The 23,439-nt window shown below is 37.1% G+C and overlaps 1 protein-coding gene across 1 annotated transcript in view; it reads left to right on the top strand.

Annotated features, from left to right (window-relative positions):
* The window catches only part of ZNF713 (zinc finger protein 713), a 54,715-nt gene extending 35,453 nt beyond the window's left edge, over positions 1-19,262 (top strand). The window contains exons 4-6 of the mRNA XM_025425689.3: positions 7,834-7,960; positions 8,299-8,391; positions 17,823-19,262. Coding sequence (XP_025281474.3) covers positions 7,834-7,960; positions 8,299-8,391; positions 17,823-18,850 — 1,248 coding nt within the window. The 3' untranslated portion in view covers positions 18,851-19,262. The remainder of the gene's footprint in view (positions 1-7,833; positions 7,961-8,298; positions 8,392-17,822) is intronic.
* The last annotated feature ends 4,177 nt before the right edge of the window (positions 19,263-23,439 follow it).

Here is a 23,439-nt window from a genome sequence, read left to right as displayed (position 1 = left end):
CCCAGACATTAGAAATGACGAATACCCACCATTTGCTTCTATGTGGCTAAAAATGGAGGGTATTATGCCGAGTGAAGAAGTCCGTCAGTTAACTACCTAAAATTTAAATTAAAAAACTGCAAAAATAAATTAATAAATAGAATTAAGACATGGGGATGTAATGTATAGCAGGGGGACTATAGTCAATAATATTGTATTGCAGATTAGGAAGTTGCTAAGAAAGTAAATCTTAAAAGTTTTGACCATCAGAAAAAAAATTTGGTAACTTTGTATGGTAAGAGATGATAAATAGACAATATGGTTATCATTTGGCAATGTATGTAAATGTGGAATCATTATGTTGTACACCTGAAACTAACACAATTTATCTCCATTATACTTCAATAAGAAATGGGAGAATTACTTTATAACCTTCACTGGGGAAAGGCTTTATAATTACTGGGAATCTAGATGCCATAAAAGAAAAGACTCATGGGTTCCACTCCTTAAAAAAATATCCAGAAATCTGCATGACAAAAGAAACTATTAGCAAAGTAAAAAGACATTGGCAAATGAAGAAAAATATTTTGCCAGTCAGATAACTGTGGGCTAATCTTTTTTTTTAATAAATTTATTTTTTATTGGTGTTCAGTTTGTCCACATACAGAATAACACCCAGTGCTCATCCCGTCAAGTGGTGGGCTAATCTTTGAAATATATAAAACAGGCCTCTAAGTCAGTAAGAAATTAGGATCCAATTAAAATGTGGACAAATAGCATAAAAAGAGAATTTACAGAAAAAAATTAGAACTTAAACGCAAGGAAAATGTTCCTCTATACTCATAACAAGAGGAAATTTAAAAGTAGAGAAAGCTTGATATTTTATCAAGCTTCATATATACCATGAGTTTGATATTTTCCATAAGCTTAATAACATAGTCTTTTGACTAAACTTTTGGAGAAACTGGCACTCTCTTCACTGCTGGCATGAGTGTGTAACAAATTGAATTTTCAGAAAAATGACCAAAACGGGATGGCTCAGTGGTTGAGTGTCTGCCTTTGGCTCAGGGCATGATCCTGGAGTCCTGGGATTGAGTTCCGCATCGAGCTCTCTGCATGGAGCTTGCTTCTCCTCCCTCTTCCTGTGTCTCTGCGTCTCTCTCTCTGTCTCTCATGAATAAATAAATAAAATCTTTAAAAAAAAGAACAAAACATCTCCCATCGGAAACACTTTTTTTTTTTTTTTTTTTTTTTTACAATATTACTTTGATACTCATTGTATCAAGAGACATTGAGTTCTATATTCCCTCCATTGAATCTGGGCAAGCATGTGATCAGTGGAAGTGAAGCTATATGACTTCCAAGGCAAGTCAAAAAGCAGTGGGACCTCATTTGACCTCATTCTCTTTGGATGCTTGCTACCTTGTCATGAAGTCCAGCTACCTTGTCATGAAGAAAGCCAAACAGCTTCCATGGAGAAGCCCACCTGGAGAGGAACTAATGCTCACAGCTCTAGTGGCTCTCAGCTGAAAGCCAGCATCAACTTGCCAGTCATGGGAGTAAGCCATCTTGAAAGTGGTTTCCTCAATCCAAAGTCAAGCCCTCCTAGCTGATGCCACATAGATCAGAGGCAAGCTGCCTCCACTGAGTCCTGCCCAGATTTCAGATTTGTAAATAAAAGAGATGATAATTGCTGGGGATTTTTTTTTTTTAATTCATGAGAGACACAGAGAGAGAGAGAGGCAGAGACAGGCAGAGGGAGAAGCAGGCTCCATACAGAGAGCCTGACGTGGGACTCGATCCCAGATCTCCAGGATCATGCCCTGGGCTGAAGGCAGCGCTAAACCACTGAGCCACCTGGGCTGCCCTTGCTGGGTATTTTTTAAAATTTTTATTTATTTGAGAGAGAAAGAGCGAGCAAGCACCAGCAGGGGCAGTGGAAGAGGGAGAAGCAGGCTTCCCATTGAACCACAACCCTGAGATCATGACCTGAACCAAAGGCAGATGCTAAATGGACTGAGGCACCTAGCCATCCTAATAATTGCTGTTTTAGTACCCTACATGTTGGAGTGTTTTTATTATATATCAATAGATAACTATTACCAATTTTGGACCTGGAAGTGGGATACTGCCAAAACAGAGATCTGGAACATATGGCATTGGCTTTGAAACAGAGCCAGTTGAGTAATAGAGGATAGAAAGGAAAAGACTGTTAGTGAAATCATAAAGAGCTTAAAGGAGAGCTAGAAGCTTAAAGGATCTTTGTCAGGGCTTAAAGGCTAGTTAAGAAAATGTTGCTATAAGTTGGGGGAAAGGAGACCTTCAAAGAAAAAATATTGAGCAATGTTATCACCTTCATAATAAGGACAATAGAAAATATACTTACTGAACTCAGTGATCTATCTAAGATTTTCAGGTAGAAAATTGAAAGCCCCAACTGCTTTAGGCTTCTGACTACCTAACGTAAAATGTAAAAGAAAAACATAGGCTGAAAAAAGAATGGTTAAATATAAGAAACCAAGAGTTACTAGGTTTGGAAATAAAACTTTCTCATTTACATCTCTCAACATGTGCACAGTGCAGCTGCATTTTAGAATTGCGATGAACTGCTGTTCAGTTGATTGGCTGTGTCTCAAGTGACTATTTCTGTGCCTTTCCCCCACCATTGTATATTGGGGGCAGGGGTTGAGGATGGGCCAAATAACTACTTCTTTACTTCACAGGTCGTGGCATTCAAGGCCCCATACCTGAGGAACTGCACTCTTAAGATTATGATCTGTATGTGGACTTAATTTAGATGACAAGATCCTGGACTTCAAGCAGATGCCATAATGGAATGAAATTTGGGGGTCTTGGGGAAGAAGATGGGTGTTTTTTGCACTTGAGAGGGATGTGATTTTTGTTTGAAGTAAGCTCCATGCCCAGCATGGAACTCAACACAGAGCTTGAATGCACAACCCTAAGATCAAGACGTGAGTTGAGGTCAAGAGTCAGATACTTAACCAACTGAGCCAACCAAGTGCCCCTGCGTTTTTATATTCTAGAAGGTAGACTATGGAAGATAGTAATTTCCAAAAAAATGGCATACATAATTTCTGCCACCCCACAGACTCCTCTTATAATGTGACTTAAAAACTTCATCAAGAGGTGAGGGACTGTCTCTTCCCTCTGGATCTGGGCAGGCCTGAGTATAGAAGTGAGTAATGTGATCACTGAGGTTGGATCATAAAAAGTGGTTCTCTTGTGAAGTTTGTACTCAAGATCCAACTATCATGCCATGAAGAAGCCAAAGCAGCCTGTCCAAAGGCCCATAGGGAGAGAGACTGAGGCCCCTAGCTGAGCACCCTTCTGACAACCAGTACAAACTTACAGCCATATGAGCAAGCCATCTTAAAAATGAATCTGACAGCCCAACGTTGAGCCACTCCAGCTGAAACCAAATGGGACAAAATTAAGCTAGTCCCACTGAGTCCTGCCTGTGTTTCAGATTTTGTGAGCAAAATAAATAGTAGTGGTTTTGAGCTGCTAAATTTTGGGGTGGTTTGTTATGCAACAATAGACTGTTATAGGATGTAAATTGATTGAACCCTTATAAGAAATCAGTTTGACAGTATATATCAGAATTACAGATATTCTTTTATTAGATATCTTACTTTGGGAAATTGATTCTTCAGATAGACTTGTTCACAGTTGGAAAATAATATATATACAAGATAGTTCACTGTAGCATTATTTATAATAGCAAGAGTAGAAAACAGTGAAAATGTTCTTTAATAGACTAGTTAAATAAATTGTGTAATGTTCACACAATAGAGTATCATGCAGCTATAAAAAAAAGAATGATGAAGATATCCATGAACCGATTCCCAGGACAAACTAGTGAGGAAAGCAAAATGCAAAAGAGTATCTACTGTGCACTACTTTTTGTGTAAGAAAGAAAGAAAGGGAAATAAAAGCATACATATGTATGTATTTGCTCATTTGAGCAAAAAGGAACACCAGAAGATTGAAAATCTGAGATTGGTTGCCAACAGCTCTTGAATGAGAATGGGTGAAAAAGATAGGTGGAATGGGGGTGGGTGGCGGAGGTTGTTGGTGAGGGGAGGAGAGGGAGGAAGTATGGGAGGAGGGCCTAAAATTGAGTGCAACCAAAATAAATGAACCAAACTGGATTTCCGCTTACTGAAAAGCCAACTGAAGGAAACAAGAAAAGGGGTTAATCTTTAAACCTGAATAGTTGGACTTGACCCATTGGCTAAAAACAAAGCAACGGTGAACATTGAACTCTTATTTTAGACTTATTTTGTGGAGAGATATGAGTTAGCATGAAGAGAGAGGAGGATAAAATGAACTCTGCCACACTGGATTAGAATTAGAAGTATCAGTATGAACTCATGGGTCTTTATATAGAAATGGCTGTGGAGTTGTGTGTGTGTTCATGTAAACATACATCATTACATACATACTTCTGTTTCCCATTTTTTTTTCAACAACCACTGAAAGGTGCTAGAAGTGATAATCCAATTAGTGTTGAACACAACTAATGCCTGCATCTTAGTTTTTAAATGCCATTCTCCATTAAAAGGAGCTAGACAAAAAAAAAAAAAAAAAGGAACTAGACAGAACACTCAGTATTTGACCAACAGAACATAAGACACTGCAACTCTGCATATCCTCTAGTTAGAAGTAGAGCTACTAAGTATTTGACCATTAGAAGAAACTACGGATCCTTGGAGAAATGACTAGTTCCAGCCATGAGGCAGAAAAACACAAAATGTACCTTGAAAGAACATTTTTTCTGTCCCCAAAAGTAAAGTGCACAAAGTATGATAAGGATGTGTCAGAAGGACACAGAAACCAGTTTGAAGGGCTCCTACTGGCTAAATCTAGGACAATCAGAGCATTAAAATAAGTAACAATAATAAATGATTGTAACTTACTGAATAAAATAAGTAAATAAATCCACCTGATATAAATTAATGAATGAATAAGAATGGAAACCTCTTCATCACAGTAGAAAGCTAACTTATACAAAGAATGATGGATTTAGAAAAGCACCATTTAGCAACTATCATAATTAAAATTGATTCAGGCAAGAAGTATCAGTGCTAAAACTACTAGGTGAAAGTTTGAGGAAGAACAAGATATTTATACAGTTGCAAAATATGTCCCCCAGAAGATACTTATTATAGGATGAAATAGTAATTTACCAGCCGAAATTACTGGTAAATACCACCTTAACCAAATTATCAAAGGTAACATTGCCAGTAGTGGAACTAGTCAATAATGTGTGTTTCCTGATACAGTTCATTGAGAAGAATCCAGTATCCTTTCCATACTATCCCTACCAAAAGTATTGTGTGAATCTATTCATAAGGAAATATTAGAGAAGTCCAAACTGAGGTTTATTTTCAAAATAACTAGCCTATACTTTTCCAAATATCTGTTACAAAATGTAAAGAAAGACTTAGTAACTGTTGCAGATTAAAGGAGAGAAAAGATGGAAGATAAAGTACTTGGTCTTGAATTTTTTTCTTATAAAGGACATTATTAGGACACTTAGTGAAATCTGAATAAATATATAGTTTAGATAACAGTACTGTATCTACTGTATCAATGTTAATTTCCTGATTTTGATCATTTTGCTGTTATGTAAGAGAATTCCTTGTTTTTAGAGAATAAACCTCTGAATTTTTTTACTTCTGAAATTTTTTTTTTTACTTCTGAATTTTTTTAGAGGTAAAGGGGCATCATACCTGCAACTTTTAAACAGTCTAGAAAAATTATAGAAAGAAAAAGGGAGAAAAGAGGAAGGAATTTTTTTATTCCTGTAACTTTTAAGTCAAATTACATCAAAAAAAATTTTTAGTTTAAAAACAATAATAGGGATCCCTGGGTGGCGCAGTGGTTTAGTGCCTGCCTTTGGCCCAGGGCGCGATCCTGGAGACCCGGGATCGAATCCCACGTCGGGCTCCCAGTGCATGGACCCTGCTTCTCCCTCTGCCTATGTCTCTGCCTCTCTCTCTCTCTGTGTGACTATCATAAATAAATAAAATTAAAAAAATAAAAATAAAAACAATAATAAGGAAGCCATATCCTAATATGTCTGAAATGGAAATATTTCCAGCATTAAGTTGTTAAGTTAGAAAACAATGTGTATAATATGTTATCTTTGAGGTTAAAAAAAAGTGGGTAGAAGTAAGAACCCACATTTATATTTGCACAAAGAATTCTGGGGAAATGCACTAAAAACTATAAATAGTGATTAGGAGTAAGAACTGGATAGAGAGGAAAGAAGTCTGGGAGAGATTTTTTTTTTTACTAAATACTTTTTGGTGTGTCTTTATATTAACTAACATATTAATATTCTAATTAAAATATAATTTAAGTAAAGTTTTTTTAAAGAAGTAAAAAAGAAAATATAAGAAGAAACCAGTAACCTAAGTGTAAGAGCATCATTAGAAGGTATAGAAAGAAAGAGAAAATACTAATTAAAACAGCCAAAAAGGAACTACAAATGCAGATATTAAAGAATGTAAACTGTAAATTCATAGTTTTCCTCACCCTGGTGCTACCCTCAAGAAACATGGGGAGTGTGAAATGGAAATTATAAGTAAAAGTCACAAGAGGGAAAATATTCATAAAAGCAGAAAAGACATCTTTGTGGTATGATGGAAACCTAGGCTTTAGGATAAGATCGAAGATAAAATCCAGTTCCTGCTAATTAATTAGTTGTATGTCCTTGGATAAATAATTTCTTCCAGCCTTGGTGATTCATCTCTAAATTGCCTATGTCACTTAAGTGAAATATGTTTTCGAGAGATATGTTATCAAAGCATGAAAATTAATTTAAATAAAATGCCAGTCCTGGACTTAGATATTGACTGTTAACTTATGGGGGAAAGAACTTACTCGTAACACTACACTTATTCTGAAGAGTTGAGTTACTATATCCAGAAATTGGTGGTATTTTGGAGGGATTAAGTAGTAAGGGAAGAGGGGGAGGTATATATTTGTTGTATTATGTGCCTGTGTTTATATATCTGTGTCTCTTAAAGCAGAAGGATTGTTCAAAAGCATTGACAATGGAGGAAATTTAAAGGTGACCCTTTTTTATTTGAATTTCCTACCTGTAACAAGGTAGTCTATTTTTTTAGAAGATTTTATTTATTCATGAGAGACACCAAGGAGCAGAGACATAGGCAGAGGGAGAAGCAGGCTCCCTGTTGGGAACCCCTTATGGGACTTGATTCTGGGCCCTGAGGATCACATCCTGAGCTGAAGGCAAACCCTCAGCCACTGAACCAACCAGGTGCCCCACAAGGTAGACTATTTTACTGATCCCCACATGCATAATGTGTCCTCTACTCTAAACATGTTTGCCCTTGTTGCTTGCTTGCTTCTCTTTCTTTCACCCACTGGAATATCCTTTCTCTCCAGTTCTGTCCAGAGTTTAAGAATATGTTAAGGATCTGTTGAAGATACACAAAATCTACAAACTCTGACACCTCCTTACCATATTTCAACCAATCCTGCATTCTTTATTTTTTTAAATCTTGTATTCTTTTATTTCTGAAATTTTATAGCATGAATTTCCCTTTTTTTTTAATTGTTTAGATGATGAGAGCCTTTCCTTTGCAACAAACTGTAAAAAGCTTAAAAGCAAGCATTGTTTCATGCATGTTTTTGTCTGTCTTGAAAGATGATAGATACTAATTGTTGTTTCAAAAATCTTGACCTAGATTACTCAGCTTACAACGACTCAGACCTTTCCCACTGCTACACCTTTGTCCCTACCCCTAAGGGACAAAAAAATGGTTTCTGGCTAAGCAGGGATATACTTGATATTTTCAGGAATCCCTGACATTCCAGGATGTGGCTGTGAACTTCACCAGAGAGGAGTGGGACCAGCTGTATCCTGCTCAGAAGAACCTTTACCGAGACGTGATGCTAGAGAACTATAGGAATCTGGTAGCACTGGGTAAGGATGTTGTCCCTGTAAAACTAGAAACCATGCTAAATGGGCTTATTTCCTTAATTACTGAAAATTTCCAAATCTTTTGTGAATATGGTTCAGGCCAGGATAGAATGCTAAGCAGTGTTGGAGACAGAGGATCTCTGTTTCCTGCTGTGTCTTCTCAGGTAAAAGATCTTGATTTTATTGAGTGTGAGATGGGTAGCTTTATTTTGCTGCCTCTGAAATTTCCCCTTTCCAAATCCAGAGGCCCTAAAGACTAAAAAGGTTGGAAATGAGTTCTAAGAGAAATTTTTGTCCCAAGTACAAACTTCTGTGACATACATTTTTTTTTCCATGAATAGGGCATCAACTTTATAAGCCAGAGGTGATCTCTCAGTTGGAGCAAGAGGAGCAGTGGGTGATGGAAAGAGACAGCCCACTGGAGAGTCATGCAGGTGAGAAGCAAGCTTTTGGGTATTGGCTCAGTGAAGAGAAGCAGTCACTCTTGAAATATTCATTGGAATGTGGTCCAAGTCTCTGCCTCTGGGATTTAAAGAATATTGAGGCCTTTTTAAAAATTCAGTTTATGTTTGGCTTTTTCCCAAAATGGAAATGGCCCTCTCATTTTTCCCAATTAAATATAATTAAATATATTAAATATACTTCTTATTAAAAAACACAAACAAAAGTTAGTTTGAAGGCATTAATTTTAATGTTCATAAATACCTTGATGTTGTAAATCTCCACATGGCACTTTCTGTTTTTCTATTCATATATCCTCAGTATTCTTTAAATCTTTTCCATATCAAAGATCTTCTGCCATTTTGACCTACTTTTCATTCTTTTTCCTGTTAATATCACACTCTGTAAACTAGTCTAAAACTTATAGCCTTAATTTTAATTCTTTTGATTTACCTTTATGATATGACCCCATCCTATCTGCACTATTAAAATTATTTTCTTGGAGATTACCACTAACTTCCTTCAGTCAAATCTAGTGGCTAAAAAAAAGTGATTGTCCCCTCTGATCTTGTATTTGATTGTGTTGACTTGACTTTCTTGAAATTCTCTTCTGTTCTGGCTTGTAACATACACAATTCTTGCCTCTTACAGTCTGTGTCCTTTATCTCTATCTGCTTCACTGCCTTCCCTCCTTTTTAATTCTCCTCCCTTGTATTTTCCTGTAGGAGTACAAGGCTTGATGTTTTGCTCTGTAGTACATTGCTTTAAAGTAGCTCTTTGATGACATTTTCCTATTTCTGTATTTCTAGCCTCAATATTTCCCCCACATTCTCTTCCCAGATATTGGATATTTTTTTGTTTATGAATGTCATGCTATCATTTTAATTAAGTATTTCATAACCTGGATCTGTTGACTTTATGCCCTCTCTTTAAAGCATTCATTAAATCTGAGAGTTTTTGACCAAAAATATCCAAACCATAGCTCCCTGTTGTTGACATACCACTACAATGTTCTTTCTGGTTATATTCACAAGTAGCCAGATACTGAGTTAGGTATTTTCCACTTTGGTTTATTAATCCAGACTAACCTACCCCATCTCTATCTAGTTTCTACTCTGATTCTTGGCCCTGGCACCTGGTTTTCCCATTTGGACTTGGTTTTCTGTTATTCAAACTTTTGCATCTTTTTCAAAGTGGCTTTGACTTGGCTACCCTTCTGGCTTTTAGTGCTCTGGGTCATCTTGGGCAGGAAACCTGCCTCAATGAGCCTGAATTTTGGTCCAACCAGTTCTGGCATTCCATGGGTAAAAGCTGATAATTAAACTGTCTTTTCAGGAACCCATGACATTTTCCCCAACAACAGTAGGTAATGTTATTTGTATGAATCTCTACACCCTGAAACCTGGAAAGGAGGAAGCTAAAGGAAGAAAATTAAAAACTCCCTTCCCAGATGAATTGCAGCATAGGCACTTTCAGCAGAAGGTAAAGGTATTCTTTCCCTCAGGTATATATTTTTTCCCCATAGGCATATCCATTTGTAGGACCCATGCTATCTCCATTGTGTCCCTATCCACAGACACTCAGCTAGAGAAAATAATTGCTAACTTAAGAAAATTTCCAGAACTAACTTTGTGGATGCCTAAGGCTCTTGGTTCACAGATGTGCTTGAACAAATCATTTCCTTGTACCCTCCTTGTCAGGCACAAGCAGTCTGGCAGTCTCCTTCAAGGGGACAACTTGCATTTTTGCATTATCCTGTAAGCCATAGAGATGCAGTGACTGGTTCCGCTTATGAGGATGTGGTAAAACATTTCTGTTGATGGACTCATCTAAGTCTGACTTGCCCTCTGAGGTATTGCTTGCCTTACTGGCATCTATCTACTGATGCCTATTTACCTAGAAACGTCTTCCTCAGTAAGGTAAGACCTGGAAAATGTCCAATGTATTTAGCAACAAGAAGGTTAGTAATTATATTAATAAGAGAAACAACAGGGGAGTGACTAGAAGAACAATCAGTTATACATCTTTCAGTGAACAGGTGAAAAGGTAGAGCTGGTAAATATGCAGTGTTCTTACAAGAAGCTAGAATGAAGGAGACAATAGAGGATATATGGGAGAATAGAAGGTAATGTCAAAAGAGGTTTGTTCTAAGCAGGAATGGTTTTAGCTTGTTTGTAATACTGAAGGGGAGGGGTTAATAGAGGGGAATAAGTAGAAAATGCATACAAAATATGGAGCAAGGCTCTAGAAGAGATGGAAATGGGATTGGAAAGAGATTAGGGTGATTTTGTATATAAATAAGTTTGTTGATGGAAGATTTGGGGGAGTTCACACATGGTTATTTCTATTTTCTTGGTAAAGTAGGAGGCAAGGTCTATTGAATGTAAAGTAATGGTGGGGAATAAGTACAGAACTTGAGGATCACTTGCTTTAGCTTATTAAGGTCAATGGAAGCTAACTAAAGATGAATCAGGAGATTACCAAGCAGTTTTGAGGGTCCAAATGAGATTTTACACTATGCATTTGTGGTTTCCATTGTCCATGCATATGCCATTTCTCCTGTTTTACTTGGCACCAGAAAGGCTTCTTAGAGCCCAGGCTGAGGGCCTGTTAGATGGCTAGAACTAAAGAAGGAAAACTGAGAGTTTGTTAATTCAGGTGATTTGACATAGATTCCAGGAAGTGACAAGAAGTGGGCTGGAAACTAGAAAACAACAGAAGAGTTAAAGTGGTGGAGGTCTAGATGAGATCAGAATGATCTCTAGATGAGATCTACATCCCCGTAGAACGTGAACAAGGGCAGATCTACTCACTAAGCAAGAGAGTGTGACACTGAATGTGAGATTCTTTATATGGATCTAAGTTCAGAGTATAACTGTATATAACCAGGTAAATAATTGTTGAAGTGGAGTAAAGATAAAAACACAAACAGCTATCAGAAAATAAGATGGAAGATAAGAACCCATTTAATAGTAACCAGAAAGATAAAACACAAAGAAGTAAACTTTTAACAAGAGATGTGCAACACTTGCATGAGGAAAACTTTAAAACACTCTGACAGACACAAAAATAAACTTGAATAAATGGACATACCAAGATATCAGTGTCCCTATATACATATAATGTAATCCCATAAAAAGTGCCTTCAAGATTTTAGAGGGATCTAGATAAGCTCATTCTAAAGTTCATGTTGAGAAACCAAAACCAAAATAATCTGGAAAATCTGAAAGGAAAAACAATAAAAAAGGATTATCTCAACTAGAAATATAGTAAAAATTTAAGAACAAGGCAGACCAACTGCACAGAGTAGAAAATCCAGAAATAGACCCAGGACTTTCATATATGATAAAGGCATTATTTCAAATCAGGAAGGAGAAAATAGACATCTTAATAAAATAGTATTGAGACAACTGGTATTTAAAAGTAGACTTTTAAAAAAATTTGTGTATAATTGGCATACTATGTTACATTAGTTTCAGGTGCACAACATAGTGATTCATCTTTATGCTGTGCTCATCACAAGTAGTATTATGGAAGGTAGACCTTTTAATGAATAGTGGGTAGCCATCTGAAAAGAGATAAAATTGGATCCATAACTTACCCCTTAAACCAAGATACTCCAGGGGCACCTGGGTGGCTCAATGGTTGAACATCTGCCGTTGGCTCAGGTCATGATCCCAGGGTCTTGGGATTGAGTCCCACATCAGGCTCCTCACAGGGAGCCTGCTTCTCCCTCTGCTTATGTCTCTGCCTCTCTCGCTCTGTGTCTCTCATGAATAAAGTCTTTATTTTTTCTAATAATAAATTTATTTTTTATTGGTGTTCAGTTTGCCAACATACAGAATAACATCCAGTGCTCATCCCGTCAAGTGCCCCCCTCAGTGCCCGTCACCCATTCACCCCCACCATCCCCCCTCCTCCCCTTCTACCACCCCTAGTTCGTTTCCCAGAGTTAGGAGTCTTTATGTCTATCTCCCTTTCTGATATTTCCTACCCATTTCTTCTCCCTTCTCCTCTATTCCCTTTCGCTATTATTTATATTCCCCAAATGAATGAGACCATACACTGTTTGTCCTCCAATTGACTCATTTCACTCAGCATAATACCCTCCAGTTCCATCCACGTTGAAGCAAATGGTGGGTATTTGTTATGGCTGAGTAATATTCCATTGTACACATATACCACATCTTTATCCATTCATCTTTTGATGGACACCAAGGCTCCTTCCACAGTTTGGCTATTGTGGACATTGCTGCTAGAAACATTGGGGTGCAGGTGTCCCGGCGTTTCATTGCATCTGCATCTTTGGGGTAAATCACCAACAGTGCAATTGCTGGGTTGTAGGGCAGGTCTATTTTTAACTCTTTGAGGAACCTCCACACAGTTTTCTAGAGTATCTGCACCATAAAGTCTTTAGACCAAGATACTCCAAAGGAATCAGACTTTATTTCATTTTATTTTTTTAAAAGATTTTATTTATTTTTTCATGAGACACACACACACACACACACACACACACACACACAGGCAGAGACACAGGCAGAGGGAGAAGCAGGCTCCATGCAGGGAGCCTGACATGGGACTCCATCCCAGGTCTCCAGGATCAGGCCCTGGGCTGAAGGCGGCACTAAACCACTGAGCCACCCAGTCTTCCCAGAATTAGAGACTTTAAATTTAAAATATGAAACCATAAGAGACGTAGGAGAAATCTTTTATAACCTTGAAATGGGGAAGTCATTTCGGACTATGATTCAAAATCTGAAAGTCATAAAACAGAAGATTTCTATATTCAACAGATACAAATCCCCAAACTCTGCATGGTATAGAATAATAAGATTAAAAAGGCAAATGACAAGGAAGGGAAATATTTGCAACTTATATCAAAGGGCTAAGCTCTTATTAATAAAAGGCTGCTGTAAATCAGTAAGAGTCCAACAGCCTAATAGAAGTGTACACATATATGAACAGTTCCTAGATAAAGGAATACAAATATGTTTAATGTAGGAAAAAATATTCAGTCTCACAGTAAGAGAAACACAAATCAAAACTACACCAGATTATCTTTTCTCACCTATCAGTTTAGCAAAAGTCCAAAAATTTGTCTGCACACACTGTTGGTAAGTCAATAGGGGAAAAAGCACTCTCATACATTGCTAGTGTAAGATGAACATAAAGATGTCTTAGATTGTCAAAGGGGGCTACCTTTCCAGATAACTCTATTAGGTGTTGTAGACTCTTTGGATGAACAAAACATTGTCTAGAGTCACATGTTTTTGTAAACAATTTTAAGGGAATCCAGCCACACTTACTCTGCCACTTGTATTGTGTGTGGCTGTTTTCACACTATAACAGTGGAGTTGAGTAAACAATAAGTCCATATGACCTGAAAAACCTTAAATATTTACTATATGACACTTTAGAGAAAAAACTTACCTCTGCTAAAACAATAGTTTTTACTTATTTATAGCCACCACTTTCATTAAGAAATGCATTTTTATTTTTATTTTTTTATTATTATTTTTTTAAGAAATGAATTTTTTTTTTTTTTTATGATAGAGAGAGAGAGAGGCAGAGACACAGGCAGAGGGAGAAGCAGGCTCCATGCACTGGGAGCCTGACGTGGGATTCGATCCCGGGTCTCCAGGATCGCGCCCTGGGGCAAAGGCAGGCGCCAAACTGCTGCGCCACCCAGGGATCCCAAGAAATGCATTTTTATTGCAACCCATAAGATATATATACAATCTATAAAAGTGAGACAAAGGATTATCTCAAATAGGGGCACCTGGGTTGCTCATTCAGTTGAGTGTCTGCCTTCAGCTCAGGTCCTGAGGTTGAGCCCCAGGTGAGGCTTCTTGCTTAGTGGGGAGTCTGCCTCTCTCTCTCTTCCTCTGCCTTCACCATTGCTTGTTCTCTCTCTCTCTCAAATAAGTAAAATCTTAAAAAATTTTTACCAATGTTTATCCTTACTGATACCGTGATAGTTTCTAATTGTTTTTAGCCTATTTTGTTTTTTTCCAGCTTTTAATTTATTTTCTACCCACTAAATTAATATTATAACCCACTATAAATCATGGCACTTTTTTTAATTAACAAAAGAGAACTAGAAATACTATAGTGCTTTGCACATAGAAAGGATAAACTTTAAAATGTTTTCCTCCTTTCCTTTCTCCCTAATTCTTTTTTTAAGATTTTATTTATTTATTCATAGAGATAGAGAGAGAGAGAGAGAGAGAGAGAGAGAGAGAGAAGCAGAGACACAGGCAGAGGGAGAAGCAGGCTCCATGCAGGGAGCCCGATGTGGGACTCGATCCCAGGTCTCCAGGATCATACCCTGGGCTGAAGGCGGCACTAAACCGCTGCACCACCCGGGCTGCCCTCCCTAATTCTTCTCTTTTCTCCCTCCTCTCTCCCATCCTTTTCTCCCTTCTTCTTTTCTTTCTTGTTTCCTTCCTTCCTGCTTCTAAATAATTCAGTTCAAAAGGCATTGAATGAGGCTAAGTAGGGTAAGTTGTCTACTAGGTGAGGTTTGGAGTAGTTCAAAAGGCCCTTCATGATGTTCAAGTTGCCCAGTGGCATCACAATACGCTTATACTAAGATCTTATCCAGAAGGTATCCCTTCTTAGATGCAAAGCAGGTCAGAAGTCTAGGTATCCTAGAAATCTAATTTTATTGAAAGTTCATAACCCCAAGAGTTGATTCAGGGAATATGGAATCGGTGGGGACAAATAGTAACCACATTGAGACTACAGTAGTCTATGCAAATCTCCTATTTTTCTTTATGTAGAACTCTACATAAAGAATAATGAAAGAGGGATCCCTCGGTGGTGCAGTGGTTTAGCGCCTGCCTTTGGCCCAGGGCGCAATCCTGGAGACCCGGGATCGAATCCCACGTTGGGCTCCCGGTACATGGAGCCTACTTCTCCCTCTGCCTATGTCTCTGCCTCTCTCTCTCTCTCTCTCTCTGTGACTATCATAAATAAATAAAAATTAAAAAAAAAAAAAGAATAATGAAAGAATAATGAAAGCCTAATAAACTAAAGAGACTTAGTCTGTAGCTGTAACTATGATATTACACTTACTTAATTTAGAACTAGGACACAAAAGAGAATGCATGTCATTCTCACAGTGTAGGCAGGGGAAGATCTTCTGCTCCCATGTCTGAAAACACTTTCTTCCCAAGTAGCACTTTTTCTATAATCTGAGACAACAGAGGGGTAAGCAATGTAAGGTCTGACATGGAAATGTGTTCATGATATGCAGTAATGTAAAAACAAAATGCAGAGGCACCTGGGTGGCTCTATTAAGCTCTGGACTCTTGATTTTAGCTCAGGTCATGATTTCAGGGTTGTGAGATCATGCCCTACATCATCCAGTGGGTGTGGATTCTCTCTCTGCCTGTCCCCCACTCACTCTTTCTTAAAAACAAACCAAAAACAAACAAACAAACAAAAAAACCAACACAAAATACAAAACAATATTATGGTGTAATTCCACTTTATTTTCCCAGGACAATGCTTGGCATAATTATTAATTGTGCTCCTTTTTGCTGTCAAGTGTCCTAATTAGGATGATAATCATATGTGCAAGCCTCAAGGGCAACATTCCTTCAGCTTTTATATACATTATCTATGATTGGAAGACCAAGACTAGTGCATGACCTACATTTTAGAAAGCTAAAGCAGTCCAAGAGTCAAGAACAGGTGACTGATGAAATAGCTTTTGTAGGTGAGCCAAGAGAAACTGTTGAATTAGGATCATCTGGACTACCCAAGTTTGTCAAGACAAGGTATCATGAGTGTTTATGAGTCAGCCACTGTGATCTTTGATCTTGTCCTGTAGGATTCGTTGCTATAGGGCTGTTCCCAAGGGACTGTCTGAAGTAGAATTTTATCTATCTAGATCATGGAAAATGAGAGGAGAAAAAGAGGTCCAGCTAGGGCCTCCCAAAAGTCATAAAAGTTTCCAAAGTGAGTCCTGTTTAACTTTCTGCCAGGGTAGAATGTGAAGCCACCCAATCCTACAAAAATTGGCCTGTCTTAATCCTTCCCTCCACACAGCTTCTATCCTCCATCTCTTGTTAGAAGGGAACTAGACAGAGGCACCTGGGTGGCTCAGCCAGTTAAGTGCCTAACTATTGATTTTGGCTCAGGTCATGATCTCAGGGTCATGAGATCAAGCCCAGCATCAGGCTCTGTGCTGGGTGTGGAGCCTCCTTAAAATTCTCTCTTTCTCCCTCTGCTCTTCTCCACCTAAACAACAACAACAAAAACAGAACGATTAGTGAGTGAAGGAAGACATGGGCAGGGAAATAGATAAAATGGGGAAAGAAGTGAGAGCGTAGTCAAGTAAAAAAAATAGCAGGGAGAGAATAGAGTGGGGAAAGAGATAGGTGGTGGGGAAAGAGGAAAAAATGATTCTAACAGCTCAGGGGAAGGAAAGGGGATTAATTTTGGAGTTTTAATTACCAAACAGGTGACAACATTTTAATTACCAAATAGACTGTATTTGTAATTTACTGTAACAGTAAGAATATCTGTTATCTAAGAATTAGGGGGAACCATGAAACCTGCCCAAATCTTCATCCAGAAGCAGAATAATAATGCCCTCCCCAAATTAAGTTTAAAGAAATGGTGGGAGACTGAAATGAAATTCTGTTTTTATCACAATTAATCCTTATTCAAAATATGATTTATATTTATATTTGTATGAACAGGAAAAAAATCTGATAGGCTCCAAACTATTACCAATAATGACCTCTAAGGGGGTGAAATTCTTCCTTTATGCATATCCACCTTATTTGAATATGTTATTATAAGCAAATATTCATTTTATCATTTTATTTTTTTAAGATTTTATTTATTCATGAGATACACACAGGCGGAGGCAGAGACATAGGCAGAGGGAGAAGCAGGCTCCCTGCAGGAGCCCAATGTGAGAGTCAATCCCAGGACCTGGAATCATGCCCTGAGCTGAAGGCAGATGCTCAACTGCTGGTGTCCCCATTTTATAATTTTAAACAAAAGATTAAAAATAAGAAATACTTTTTAAATAAACAAGTAGCTGGCACTAAAATAGAATAACCCACAGATGAGATTTATAGGGTGATGCCCTCGAACTGTCTTCTCCAAGTACAATCTTTCCTCTAGTATCTCCCACCTCTAACCGCAGACTTTTCTCTGGTATTTATTATTCTTCTATTTCCTTTCATCCATGGATACTCTTGGATGTCCTCTTATAACTACCATACATGTTTGTCATCCTTTTATAGTCTTCTCCCTTGTTACATGGCCATATTTTAAAACTTAAACCACATGTGATTTGTCTGCATTACTATAAGTTTCACTTGGTAATTCATTGTGCAACAATTTCTTTTTCAAAACAGAGAAGGTGGCAAAGTACTTGTATGTTCTGAATTTCTTTTAGATGGGGAGAATAGACCTGAAATCAAAAAATCAACTCCAAACCGGAATATTTCTGATAAAAATCAAAATCATGATATGGTAATGGAGAGACTAACAGGAGACAGTTTCTGGTACTCCATCTTAGGAAGACTCTGGAATTTTGATTACCAGTTAGAGTTTAACCAAGAAATCCAGCAGGGACATTTAGCACAAGTATCTTTGACCCACAAAAAGATCACACAGGAGAGAAACCTTGACTGTGATAGATTTGGAGAAAACTATAACGTGAACTCAAACCTTATTATGCATCAGAGAATTCCTTCAATTAAAATACCCCTTAGTTTGGACACACAAGGAAATCGCATCAAACATAATTCAGACTTGATTTACTATCAGGGGAACTATGTAAGAAAGAATCCTTATAAATATGAGTGTGGAAAAATCTTCAATCAACATATTCTTCTTACTAATCATATTCATACTGAAGAGAAACTCAGTGAATGTGGGAAGGTCTTCAACCACAACTCATCTCTTACTCAACCTCAGATAGTCCTTACAGGAGAGAAGCCCTATAAGTGTGATGAATGTGGGAAAAGATTCAGCCAGAGGATACATCTTATTCAACATCAGAGAATTCACACAGGAGAAAAACCTTTTGTATGTAATGAATGTGGAAAAGCCTTCCGTCAACATTCATCCTTTACTCAACATCTGAGAATTCATACTGGAGAGAAGCCGTATAAATGTAATCAATGTGGTAAAGCCTTTAGCCGTATCACATCCCTTACTGAACATCATCGACTTCATACTGGAGAGAAACCATATGAATGTAGTTTTTGTGGGAAAGCCTTCAGCCAGAGGACACATCTTAACCAGCATGAGAGAACTCATACAGGAGAAAAACCTTATAAATGTAATGAATGTGACAAAGCCTTTAGCCAGAGTGCACACCTTAATCAACATAGGAAAATCCATACTCGGGAGAAATTATGTGAATACAGTAAATGTGAGAAACCCTTAGGTCCCAGTCCTTCACTTACCCAGCAGTAGCACATAACTTATGGTGGAAAAATCATATGAATATATAAATGTATGAAAACTAGGTCAGATCTTTTTATCCAATTCAATATCATTATTCACAGAGGAAAAAAAAGCTTATAAAAAACTTTTAATGCATTGAAACTAAAATAAATTTAGGTCTTAAATTAGTAGCATATTCCCAGGAGAGGATATATAGTGAAAATAATTTATTTTATAAATAAGATTATATTAAGAATCATGTTCCAAATCTGAAATCAAACTTTTTTTTAATGCCTAGAAACCTTGTAGGCAATAATCTGTAATTATTCACCTGTAACTTTTATGATACAAAGTTTTTTAAAAATTATGTAAGCTTTAAGGCAGTGATGCAGTGTAATGACTCAATAACTTGAAATAAACATAAAAGTATTTCTCAAACTCAGTCATTTGTGTGTTTCCTTTACAGTTTTTATCATACTCAGTATTAATATATTTGCTTAAAGGGGATTAACATTTTTAACCTTGTCCTAGGAAATAATATTTGTGGAAATTATGAGTTTTATATGTCAGTTATATTTGTCATATAAACATTTATTTATCAAAATGTATATAACTTCTAAGTTAAAAATATTCATTTGCTATACTACCTAAATTTTCTATACCTTCATTTGAGAAACAATGTGACAGGATATGGCAGTATTTGTTTTTGTGTGACTTTTTTTTTAAGCAGCTTTTGCATTTTCATCAAACAAGTCCTAGGATCATCGTAAGAGTCTTGGAGGAAACTGAGGGTCATAGTGATGAACTTTAAAAAGTGATGCAGAGAAATCTACTTTTCTATCATGTTGTTCTAGTTTTAAATTTCCTTATAGCAAACAGATGGTTTTAATTAAAATGGGTATTAGAAGTAATGGTTAATTACTACTGGTAAAGGCTTTGATCAAAGTTTATTTTGCAACCAAAAACAACAACAACAAAAACAACATATCTACAAAGAGTCTTAAGGGCTCCAATACAAGGTAGTGTAATGACACAGGTGACAAGTGAAAACAATGGGATTTTCAGAAGAGTTTCAGCAAAACTTGGATAATCCTAGAAAAGAAGTGTCTGGGCTGAACCAGACCACAGTTGGCCAAGGATTTTCACCAGTTCTTCATAATATAAGGGAATTATAAAATTAGAGGCTTATTAAATAACATTTAGGGTCATAAATGATTATGCTTATCTTAGTTGTACAGTAAACGATGTTATTCTGGGATGAATTTATTTTCATGTCCTTTGTCCTCTTCAAAATGTTGCATTTTAAGGAGTGAACCTCAAGTATATTGATTACATAAAAATACTGGTTTTTGGAGTAGACAAACCAGAGGAATACTCATTCAAAAACCATTAGTTAGTTACGACTTATTTCTCTCTGGAAGGGCAAGACAATATCTTTTCACATATATTAGTTCATCTGGTCCATCCAACCAGGTGTTATTGCCTTCTTTTTTTTTTTTTTTTTGATATTGCCTTCTTTTAAGAAAAGATATACATAAGGTTACACATAATAATAAATGACTTCTTAAGGATTTCTCACTAGAAATGTCAATAGAGGAATACTTGGGTGGCTTGGTGGTGGAGCGTCTGCCTTTGGCTCAGGGTGTGATCCTGGGTCCTGGGATCAAGTCCTGCATTAGGCTCTCTGCAGGAAAGCTGCTTCTTCTCTTTGCCTATGACTCTGCCTCTCTATGTCTCCCATGAATAAATAAACTTCAAAAGATGTCACTAGAATATGGATCATCTACTAATTCAGTGGATAAAAACAGTGCCTGGAACACTATGCAAACATTTGTTAAATATACTAAATAAAGTTGTGTATTTGAGGTTTTTTCCAGTTTTTTGAGGGAGGCTTGTATTGTGAGGTATTTCCCTCTTAAGACCACTTTTGCTATATCCCAAAGATTTTGAACAGTTGTATCTTCATTTTCATTAGTTTCCATGAATCTTTTTAATTCTCTAATTTTCTGGTTGACCAATTCATCTCTTTGGATGCTCTTTAACCTGCTTATGTTTGAGGTTCTTCCAAATTTCTTCTTGTGATTGAGTTCTAGTTGCAAAGCATCATGGTCTGAAAATATACAGGAGACAATCCCAATCTTTTGGTATCGGTTGAGACTTGATTTGTGACCCAGTATGTGGTCTGTTCTGGAGAAAATTCCACGTGCACTTGAGAAGAATGTGTATTCAGTTGCATTAGGATGCAATGTTCTGTATATATCTGTGAAATCTTTTTGGTCCAGTGTATCACTCAAGGACCTTGTTTCTTTGGTGATGTTTTGCTTAGAGCACTATGGTGAAGTCTCGTGTGTTATTATCTAAGTGTTCCTTTCCTTTGGTTATGGATTGATTGATATACTTGGCAGCTCCCACATTATGGGCATAAATATTCAGGATTGTTAGGTCTTCTTGTTGGTTAGACCCTTTAAGTTTGATATAGTCTCCCTCTTCATCTCTTACTAAGTCTTTGGGATAGACTTTAACTTATCTGATATGAGGATTGCTACCCCAGCTTTCTTTTGAGGACCATTTGAATGGTAAATGGTTCTCCACCCCTTCATTTTCAGGCTGGTGGTCTAAAATGAGTCTCTCATAGACAGTATATAGGTGGGTCTTGTTTTTTTATCCATTCCGATACCCTGCATCTTTTGATGGGATCATTTAGCCCATTCACATTCAGAGTAACTATTGAAAGATATTAATTTAGTGTCATCATACTACCTATTCAGTCCCTGTTTCTGTGGATTGTTTCTCTGGACTCTTTCTTTTACAGGTCCCCGTTAATGTTTCTTGCAGAGCCAGTTTGGTGGTCACATATTCTTTCAGTTTCTCCCTATCCTGTAAGCTCTTTATCTCTCCTTGTATTCTGAATGAGCGCCTTTCTGGATAAAATATTCTTGGCTGCATGTTCTTCTTTAGTATCCTTTATATATCATGCCAGCCCTTTCTGGCCTGCCAAGTCACTGTGGAGAGGTCTGCTGTTCATCTAATATTTCTCCCCATATAAGTTAAGAATCTCTTGTCTTGCACTGCTTTAAGAATTTTCTCTTTATCTTTAAATTTGCAAGTTTCACTATTAAATGTCGAGGTGTTGAATGGTTTTTATTGAAATTTTTTATGGGGGGGTTCTCTCTCTCTCTGTCTTGGATCTGAATGTCTGTTTCCTTACTCATATTTGGGAAGTTCTCAACTATGATTTGTTCAAATATACTTTGTGGTCATCTCTCCCTCTCAGCCTCTTCTGGAACCCCAGTTATATGTAAATTCATCCTTCTCAGGCTATCATTTATTTCCCTAAGCCTTTCCTTGTGGGCTCTTAATCGCGTTTCTCTTTTTTCCTAAGCTTCCTTCCTTACCATCAACTTGTTCTATGTCACTCACTCTTTCTTCCACCTCATTAACACTAGCAGTTAGAACATCCAGTTTGGATTGCATCTCATTGAATCTATTTAATTTTGGCCTGATTAGATCTCAATTCTGCATTAATGAATTCTCTAGAGTAATTTATGCTTTTTTGCAGAGCCACCAGTGGTTTTATAATTGTACTTCTGAATTGAATTTCTGACATAATATTGAAATCCATATTCTGTAACTCTGCTGCAGAGAGTACTGTTTCTGGTTCTTCTTTTGTGATGAATTCTTCCTTCTAGTCCTTTTATTCAGTGCAGAGTGGCTGTATGAGTGGGCTGAGTAAAAAATATCAACTACAACCAAAGTAAAATACACCCTAGATGATTTTGAAGAGGTCTGAGACCAGAAAATGGAAAAAAAAAAAAAAAAAGCTGAACAAAACAAAACAAAAGGACAACTAAAGTGAAAAAGAAGTATTAAAACAAAGTAGTGGGGCAGCCCCAGTAGGACAGTGGTTTGGCGCCGCCTGCAGCCCGGGGTGTGATCCTGGAGACCCGGGATCAAGTCCCACGTAGGGTTCCCTGCATGGAGCCTGCTTCTCCCTCTGCCTGTGACTCTGCCTCTCTCTCTGAATAAATAAAATCTTAAAAAAAAATTAAAAAATAAAAAGTAGTGAAAATTAAAGGCCAAAAACCACAAAGAAGGGGAAAAAAAAGTAAAGAAGAAAACGAAAAAAAAAAAAAAACCGGTTGGGAGATGATGGTGGTGAAGAAGTGGTAGTGAAGGGAGAATATAGTCTACCTGAAGGGTCCTAGAGGTCGATTCTCTTGATTCTGAGTGTATTTTGTTCTGTATGTTAGAAGATGCTCAATCCCAAATTTATATAAACCAGCAATACTTGTAGATAGACACAACATTGACCACCAAAACATAAATGAGATAAAAGAAGGAGACAGAATGGGAATGAAGAGAGAATATAATATTACAGAATGAACCAGCACACTATTCCACTTGGTTCTGGGTGCTACTGGTCATGTTTTAGAAGATATTAACTTCCACCATTGTAAAACAAAACGAGGCAGAAAAAAACAAAAAAACACAAATCAAATACCCATATCTCATATATTGAACAAAATGAAATTGAATACGTTGAAGGAAATCCAGAAGTTAAATTTAAGACACATAATTGTAGAAAAAGGAAAGTCAAACAGGAGAAACTTAAAAAGGAA

This window comes from Canis lupus, chromosome 6 (genome assembly GCF_003254725.2).
Source record: "Canis lupus dingo isolate Sandy chromosome 6, ASM325472v2, whole genome shotgun sequence".
NCBI lineage: Eukaryota > Metazoa > Chordata > Mammalia > Carnivora > Canidae > Canis > Canis lupus.
This window is presented reverse-complemented; position numbering and strand designations above follow the sequence as displayed.